At 41.0% G+C, this 10,000-nt stretch overlaps 1 protein-coding gene across 1 annotated transcript in view; it reads right to left on the minus strand.

Annotated features, from left to right (window-relative positions):
- Nucleotides 1–10,000, minus strand: part of LOC106590977 (voltage-dependent T-type calcium channel subunit alpha-1H) — a 177,043-nt gene that overhangs the window by 91,377 nt on the left and 75,666 nt on the right. Inside the window, 1 exon segment of the mRNA XM_082958391.1 lies at nt 8,309–8,393. Coding sequence (XP_082814517.1) covers nt 8,309–8,393 — 85 coding nt within the window.

The raw sequence follows: 10,000 nt of genomic DNA on the forward strand, positions 1-10,000 counted from the left end.
AACCCACCTACCCCCGAGCAATAAGACAGACAGGTTAAAGGTCTGGAACCAACCTACCCCCAAGCCATAAGACAGGTTATAGGTCTGGAACCAACCTTCCCCCAAGCCATCAGACAGGTTAAAGGTCTGGAACCAACCTACCCCCAAGCCATAAGACAGGTTATAGGTCTGGAACCAACCTTCCCCCAAGCCATCAGACAGGTTAAAGGTCTGGAACCAACCTACCCCCAAGCCATAAGACAGGTTAAAGGTCTGGAACCAACATACCCCCAAGCCATAAGACAGGTTAAAGGTCTGGAACCAACCTACCCCCAAGCCATCAGACAGGTTAAAGGTCTGGAACCAACCTACCCCCAAGCCATCTGACAGGTTAAAGGTCTGGAACCAACCTACCCCCAAGCCATCAGACAGGTTAAAGGTCTGGAACAAACCTACCCCCAAGCAATAAGACAGGTTAAAGGTCTGGAACCAACCTACCTCCAAGCCATCAGACAGGTTAAAGGTCTGGAACCAACCTACCCCCAAGCCATCAGACAGGTTAAAGGTCTGGAACCAACCTACCCCTAAGTCATAAGACAGGTTAAAGGTCTGGATCCAACCTACCCCCAAGTCATAAGACAGGTTAAAGGTCTGGATCCAACCTACCCCTAAGTCATAAGACAGGTTAAAGGTCTGGAACCAAACTACCCCCAAGCCATCAGACAGGTTAAAAGGTCTGGAACCAACCTACCCCCAAGCCATCAGACAGGTTAAAGGTCTGGAACCAACCTACCCCTAAGTCATAAGACAGGTTAAAGGTCTGGAACCAACCTACCCCCAAGCCATAAGACAGGTTAAAGGTCTGGAACCAACCTACCCCCCAAGCCATCAGACAGGTTAAAGGTCTGGAACAAACCTACCCCCAAGCAATAAGACAGGTTAAAGGTCTGGAACCAACCTACCTCCAAGCCATCAGACAGGTTAAAGGTCTGGAACCAACCTACCCCCAAGCCATCAGACAGGTTAAAGGTCTGGAACCAACCTACCCCCAAGTCATAAGACAGGTTAAAGGTCTGGAACCAACCTACCCCTAAGTCATAAGACAGGTTAAAGGTCTGGAACCAAACTACCCCCAAGCCATCAGACAGGTTAAAAGGTCTGGAACCAACCTACCCCCAAGCCATCAGACAGGTTAAAGGTCTGGAACCAACCTACCCCCAAGCCATCAGACAGGTTAACCTCTTACATCTAGACGTTCCGCTAGCGGAACACCTGCTCCAATATCCAATGATAGGCGTGGCGCAAATTACAAATTCCTCAAAAATACAAAAACTTCAATTTTTCAAACATATGACTATTTCACAGCATTTTAAAGACAAGACTCTCCTTTATCTAACCACACTGTCCGATTTCAAAAAGGCTTTACAGCGAAAGCAAAACATTAGATTATGTCAGCAGAGTACCAAGCCAGAAATAATCAGACACACATTTTTCAAGCTAGCATATAATGTCACAAAAACCCAGAAGACAGCTAAATGCAGCACTAACCTTTGATGATCTTCATCAGATGACACACCTAGGACATTATGTTATACAATACATGCATGTTTTGTTCAATCAAGTTCATATTTATATCAAAAAACAGCTTTTTACATTAGCATGTGACGTTCAGAACTAGCATACCCCCCGCAAACTTCCGGAGGAATTTGCTAAGAATTTACTAAATTACTCACGATAAACGTTCACAAAAAGCATAACAATTATTTTAAGAATTATAGATACAGAACTCCTCTATGCACTCGCTATGTCCGATTTTAAAATAGCTTTTTGGTGAAAGCACATTTTGCAATATTCTAAGTACATAGCCCAGCCATCACGGGCTAGCTATTTAGACACCCGGCAAGTTTAGCACTCACCAATATCAGGTTTACTATTATAAAAGTTTGATTACCTTTTGTTGTCTTCGTCAGAATGCACTCCCAGGACTGCTACTTCAATAACAAATGTTGGTTTGGTCCAAAATAATCCATCGTTATATCCAAATTGCGGCGTTTTGTTCGTGCGTTCCAGACACTATCTGAAAGGGTAAATAAGGGTCGCGCGCATGGCGCAATTTGTGACAAAAAAAATCTAAATAATCCATTACCGTACTTCGAAGCATGTCAACCGCTGTTTAAAATCCATTTTTATGCCATTTTTCTCGTAAGAAAGTGATAATATTCCGACCGGGAATGTCCATTTAGCTAAACAGAGGAAAGTAAACAAAGCTTTCGGTCGACGCGGGCACGAGCCTGAGTCTCACAGTACTGTAACCAGCCACTACCCAAACGCGCTACTTTTTTTCAGCCAGAGCCTGCAAAGCCACGATTCAGCTTTTTACCGCCTTCTGAGACCCTATGGCAGCCGTAGGAAGTGTCACGGGACAGCTAAGATCCTCACTCTTCAATAAACAGAGACAAGAAGAACGACACCTTGTCAGACAGGCCACTTCCTGCATGAAACCTTGTCAGGTTTTTGCCTGCCAAATGAGTTCTGTTATACTCACAGACACCATTCAAACAGTTTTAGAAACTTTAGGGTGTTTTCTATCCATATGTAATAAGTATATGCATATTCTAGTTACTGGGTAGGAGTGGTAACCAGATTAAATCAGGTATGCTTTTTATCAAGCCGTGAAAATACTGCCCCCTAGCCATAACAGGTTAAAAAGAACAAAAGGAAACTACTAACATTTCACTTGTTTGACTAAACAGTGCCCTTGTTCGACTAATGAGTTCCCTTGTTTGACTAATCAGTTCCCTTGTTCGCCTAAACAGTTCCCTTGTTTGACTAAACAGTGCCTTTGTTCGACTAATCAGTTCCCTTGTTTGACTAATCAGTTCCCTTGTTCGCCTAAACAGTTCCCTTGTTTGACTAAACAGTTCCCTTGTTCGACTAAACAGTTCCCTTGTTCGACTAAACAGTTCCCTTGTTTGACTAATCAGTTCCCTTGTTCGACTAAACAGTTCCCTTGTTCGACTAAACAGTTCCCTTGTTCGACTAAACAGTTCCCTTGTCTGACTAAACATTTCCCTTGTTCGATTCGTCTAAACAGTTCCCTTGTTCGACTAAACAGTTCCCTTGTTTGACTAAACAGTTCCCTTGTTCGACTAAACAGTTCCCTTGTCTGACTAAACAGTGCCATTGTTTGACTAAACAGTTCCTTTGTTTGACTAAACAGTGCCCTTCTTCGACTCGACTAAACAGTTCCCTTGTTCGACTAAACAGTTCCCTTGTTCGACTAAACAGTTCCCTTGTTCGACTAAACAGTTCCCTTGTCTGACTAAACAGTTCCCTTGTCTGACTAAACAGTTCCCTTGTCTGACTAAACAGTTCCCTTGTCTGACTAAACAGTGCCCTTGTTTGACTAAACAGTTCCCTTGTTTGACTAAACAGTGCCCTTGTTCGACTCGACTAAACAGTTCCCTTGTTCGACTAAACAGTTCCCTTGTTCGACTAAACAGTTCCCTTGTTCGACTAAACAGTTCCCTTGTTCGACTAAACAGTTCCCTTGTCTGACTAAACAGTTCCCTTGTCTGACTAAACAGTGCCCTTGTTCGATTAAACAGTTCCCTTGTTTGACTAAACAGTTCCCTTGTTCGATTCGACTAAACAGTGCCCTTGTTCGATTCGACTAAACAGTTCCCTTGTTCGACTAAACAGTTCCCTTGTTCGACTAAACAGTTCCCTTGTTCGACTAAACAGTTCCCTTGTCTGACTAAACAGTTCCCTTGTCTGACTAAACAGTTCCCTTGTTCGACTAAACAGTTCCCTTGTTCGACTAAACAGTTCCCTTGTTTGACTAAACAGTTCCATTGTTTGATAAACAGTTCCCTTGTTCGACTAAACAGTTCCCTTGTTCGACTAAACAGTTCCCTTGTTCGACTAAACAGTTCCCTTGTTTGATAAACAGTGCCCTTGTTTGATAAACAGTTCCCTTGTTTGATAAACAGTTCCCTTGTTCGACTAAACAGTTCCCTTGTTTGATAAACAGTTCCCTTGTTTGACTAAACAGTTCCCTTGTTTGATTAATAAACAGTTCCCTTGTTCGACTAAACAGTTCCCTTGTTTGACTAAACAGTTCCCTTGTTCAACTAAACAGTTCCCTTGTTCGACTAAACAGTTCCCTTGTTTGACTAATCAGTTCCCTTGTTCGACTAAACAGTTCCCTTGTTCGACTAAACAGTTCCCTTGTTCGACTAAACAGTTCCCTTGTCTGACTAAACATTTCCCTTGTTCGATTCGTCTAAACAGTTCCCTTGTTCGACTAAACAGTTCCCTTATTTGACTAAACAGTTCCCTTGTTCGACTAAACAGTTCCCTTGTCTGACTAAACAGTGCCATTGTTTGACTAAACAGTTCCTTTGTTTGACTAAACAGTGCCCTTCTTCGACTCGACTAAACAGTTCCCTTGTTCGACTACACAGTTCCCTTGTTCGACTAAACAGTTCCCTTGTCTGACTAAACAGTTCCCTTGTCTGACTAAACAGTTCCCTTGTCTGACTAAACAGTTCCCTTGTCTGACTAAACAGTGCCCTTGTTTGACTAAACAGTTCCCTTGTTTGACTAAACAGTGCCCTTGTTCGACTCGACTAAACAGTTCCCTTGTTCGACTAAACAGTTCCCTTGTTCGACTAAACAGTTTCCTTGTTCGACTAAACAGTTCCCTTGTCTGACTAAACAGTTCCCTTGTCTGACTAAACAGTGCCCTTGTTCGATTAAACAGTTCCCTTGTTCGACTAAACAGTTCCCTTGTTCGATTCGACTAAACAGTGCCCTTGTTCGATTCGACTAAACAGTTCCCTTGTTCGACTAAACAGTTCCCTTGTTCGACTAAACAGTTCCCTTGTTCGACTAAACAGTTCCCTTGTCTGACTAAACAGTTCCCTTGTCTGACTAAACAGTTCCCTTGTTCGACTAAACAGTTCCCTTGTTCGACTAAACAGTTCCCTTGTTCGACTAAACAGTTCCCTTGTTTGACTAAACAGTTCCATTGTTTGACTAAAAAGTTCCCTTGTTCGACTAAACAGTTCCCTTGTTCGATTCGACTAAACAGTGCCCTTGTTCGATTCGACTAAACAGTTCCCTTGTTCGACTAAACAGTTCCCTTGTTCGACTAAACAGTTCCCTTGTTCGACTAAACAGTTCCCTTGTCTGACTAAACAGTTCCCTTGTCTGACTAAACAGTTCCCTTGTTCGACTAAACAGTTCCCTTGTTCGACTAAACAGTTCCCTTGTTCGACTAAACAGTTCCCTTGTTCGACTAAACAGTTCCATTGTTTGACTAAAAAGTTCCCTTGTTTGACTAAACAGTTCCCTTGTTTGATAAACAGTTCCCTTGTTCGACTAAACAGTTCCCTTGTTCGACTAAACAGTTCCCTTGTTCGACTAAACAGTTCCCTTGTTCGACTAAACAGTTCCCTTGTTCGACTAAACAGTTCCCTTGTTTGATAAACAGTTCCCTTGTTTGATAAACAGTTCCCTTGTTCGATAAACAGTTCCCTTGTTCGACTAAACAGTTCCCTTGTTCGACTAAACAGTTCCCTTGTTCGACTAAACAGTTCCCTTGTTCGACTAAACAGTTCCCTTGTTTGACTAAACAGTTCCCTTGTTTGATAAACAGTTCCCTTGTTTGACTAAACAGTTCCCTTGTTTGATTAATAAACAGTTCCCTTGTTCGACTAAACAGTTCCCTTGTTTGACTAAACAGTTCCCTTGTTTGATTCGACTAAACAGTTCCCTTGTCTGACTAAACAGTGCCCTTGTTTGACTAAACACTTCCCTTGTCTGACTAAACAGTAGATACGTTATGACATACAGTAAATCCCCTCTACAGTAGCCTATCAACGTGAAGCTTGTCACGCAGCACGAGACTAAACTTCACTTGCGTCCTCCTTGAGGCATTGAGAGATACATTTAAAAAAATTTACATTTTAGTCATTCAGCAGACGCTCTTATCCAGAGCGACTTACAGTAGTGAGTGCATACATTTCATATTTTATTTTTCGTGCTGGTCCCCCGTGGAATCGAACCCACAACCCTGGCGTTGCAAACACCATGCTCTACCAACTCAGCCACACGGGATAAACATGGCAATGATGTCATTGATGACACATCAAGGAAGATAGGTCCTACGTGATAGAGTGGTAACGATGTCACTGATGACACGTAAAGGAAGATAGGTCCAACGTGATAGAGAGTGGTAACGATGTCACTGATGACACATAAAGGAAGATAGGTCCTACGTGATAGAGAGTGGTAACGATGTCACTGATGACACGTAAAGGAAGATAGGTCCAACGTGATAGAGAGTGGTAACGATGTCACTGATGACACGTAAAGGAAGATAGGTCCAACGTGATAGAGAGTGGTAACAATGTCACTGATGACACGTAAAGGAAGATAGGACATACGTGATAGAGAGTGGTAACGATGTCACTGATGACACGTAAAGGAAGATAGGTCCTACGTGATAGAGAGTGGTAACAATGTCACTGATGACACTTAAACTGTTGGGGGTAGGGGGCAGTATTTACACGGCCGGATAAAAAACGTACCCGATTTAATCTGGTTATTACTACTGCCCAGAAACTAGAATATGCATATAATTATTGGCTTTGGATAGAAAACACCCTAAAGTTTCTAAAACTGTTTGAATGGTGTCTGTGAGTATAACAGAACTCATATGGCAGGCAAAAACCTGAGAAGATTCTGTACAGGAGGTGCCCTCTCTGACCATTCCTTGGGCTTCTTGACTCTTTTTATTGAAAACTTAGGATCTTTGCTGTAACGTGACACTTCCTACGGCTCCCATAGGCTCTCAGAACCCGGGGAAAAGCTGAATGATGTCGAGGCAGCCCCTGACTGAAAAACATTAGCGCCTTTGGTAGGTGGTCTATCAGAGGACAATGAGACTGAGGCGCGTGCACGAGGTGACCCCATGTTTTTATTTTCTCTCTCTTTGTACTAAAACACAGATTCCCGGTCGGAATATTATCGATTTTTTACGAGAAAAATGGCATAAAAATTGATTTTAAACAGCGGTTGACATGCTTCGATGTACGGTAATGGAATATTTAGAAATGTTTTGTCACGAAACGCGTCGGGCGCGACACCCTTCATTACACTTCGGATAGTGTCTTGAACGCACGAACAAAACAGAGGATATTTGAACATAACTATGGATTATTTTGAACCAAACCAACATTTGTTATTGAAGTAGAAGTCCTGGGAGTGCATTCTGATGAAGAACAGCAAAGATAATAACATTTTTCTTATAGTAAATCTGACTTTGGTGAGTGCTAAACTTTGTGGGTGTCTAAATAGCTAGCCCTGTGATGCCGGGCTATCTACTTAGAATATTGCAAAATGTGCTTTCACCGAAAAGCTATTTTAAAATCGGACATAGCGAGTGCATAGTTGAGTTCTGTATCTGTAATTCTTAAAATAATTGTTGTTTTTTGTGAACGTTTATCGTGAGTAATTTAGTAAATTCACCGGAAGTTTGCGGGGGTATGCTAGTTCTGAACGTCACATGCTAATGTAAAAAGCTGTTTTTTGATATAAATATGAACTTGATTGAACAAAACATGCATGTATTGTATAACATAATGTCCTAGGCGTGTCATCTGATGAAGATCATCAAAGGTTAGTGCTGCATTTAGCTGTGGTTTGGGTTTATGTGACATTATATGCTAGCTTGAAAAATGGGTGTCTGATTATTTCTGGCTGGGTACTCTGCTGACATAAGCTAATGTTTTGCTTTCGTTGTAAAGCCTTTTTGAAATCGGACAGTGTGGTTAGATTAACGAGAGTCTTGTCTTTAAAATGGTGTAAAATAGTCATACGTTTAAGAAATTTAAGTAATAGCATTTCTAAGGTATTTGAATAACGTGCCACAGGATTCCACTGGCTGTTACGTAGGTGGGACGATTTCGTCCCACCTTCCCTAGAGAGGTTAATTTGAATTTGGCGCTCTGCATTTTCACCTGATGTTGGCCAGGTGGGACGTTACCGTCCCACGTACCCATAAGAAGTTAATTCCATTAAATGGGAAATGTCAAATATGGAATTTCAATTCAATAAGTCCAAACAGTCTAATTCAAATCAATTCCAATTCCATTTGTGAATTCAAGATTTGAATTGGAATTTCAAACTGAATTGGAATTGACCCATAGCCCTGGTGCGCAAGTGTGTGTGTGTGTGTGTGTGTGTGTGTGTGTGTGTGTGTGTGTGTGTGTGTCTGTGTGTCTGTGTGTGTGTGTGTGTGTGTGTGTGTGTGTGTCCATACCTGTTGAATACAGCTCCTTCATCTTCTCCTCCTCTTCTAAAGTCGACAATTTCTCATCGTCGGACTCTGACCTGTTAGCATCACCCTGATGAAGATACCATCATCGTCATCACCATCATTATCACCACCATATTCATCATTATCACCACCATATTCATCATTATCACCACCATATTCATCATAATCACCACCATATTCATCATTATCACCACCATATTTATCATTATCACCCCCCATATTCATCATTATCACCCCCATTTTCATCATTATCACCCCCATATTCATCATTATCACCACTATATTAATCATTATCACCCCCATATTCATCATTATCACCACCATATTTATCATTATCACCCCATATTCATCATTATCGACCCCATATTCATCATTATCACCCCCATATTCATCATCACCACCACCATATTCATCATCATCACCATATTCATCATTATCACCCCCCATATTCATCATTATCACACCCATATTCATCATTATCACCCCCCATATTCATCATTATCACCCCCATATTCATCATTATCACCACCATATCCATCATTATCACCACCATATTCATCATTATCACCCCCATTTTCATCATTGTCACCCCCATATTCATCATTATCACCACTATATTGATCATTATCACCCCCATATTCATCATTATCACCACCATATTCATCATCACCACCATATTCATCATTATCACCCCCATATTCATCATTATCACCACTATATTGATCATTATCACCACCATATGCATCATTATCACCACCATATTCATCATTATCACCCCATATTCATCCTTATCACCCCCATATTCATCATTATCACCACCATATTCATCATTATAAACACCATATTCATCATTATCACCACCATATCCATCATCATCACCCCCATATTCATCATTATCACCACCATATTCATCATTATCACCATCACCCCATATTCATCATTATCACCCCATATTCATCATTATCACCATCATATTCATCATTATCACCCCCATATTCATCATTATCACCACCATATTCATCATTATCACCACCATATTCATCATTATCACCACCATATTCAACATAATCACCTCCATATGCATCATTATTGCCACCATATTCATCATTATCACCACCATAGTCATCATTATCACCACCATTTTCATCATTATCACCCCATATCCATCATTATCACCACCATATTCATCATTATCACCACTGTATTCAACATTATCACCACCATATTCATCATTATCACCACCACCACCATATTCATCATTAACACCACCATAATCGTCATTATCACCACCGTATTCATCATTATCACCATAAACCCCATATTCATCATTATCACCACCATATTCATCATTTCACCAACATATTCAACATTATCACCACCATATTCAACATTATCGCACCATAAGCATCATTATCACCGCCGTAATCATCATTATCACCACCATATTCATCATTATTGCCATCACCCCATATTCAACATTATCACCACCATATTCATCATTATCACCATAAACCCCATATTCATCATTATAAACACCATATTCATCATTATCACCACCATATCCATCATTATCACCCCCATATTCATCATTATCACCACCATATTCATCATTATCACCATCACCCCATATTCATCATTATCACCCCATATTCATCATTATCACCACCATATTTA

This window comes from Salmo salar, chromosome 12 (assembly GCF_965601325.2).
Source record: "Salmo salar chromosome 12, fSalSal1, whole genome shotgun sequence".
NCBI classification, from domain to species: domain Eukaryota; kingdom Metazoa; phylum Chordata; class Actinopteri; order Salmoniformes; family Salmonidae; genus Salmo; species Salmo salar.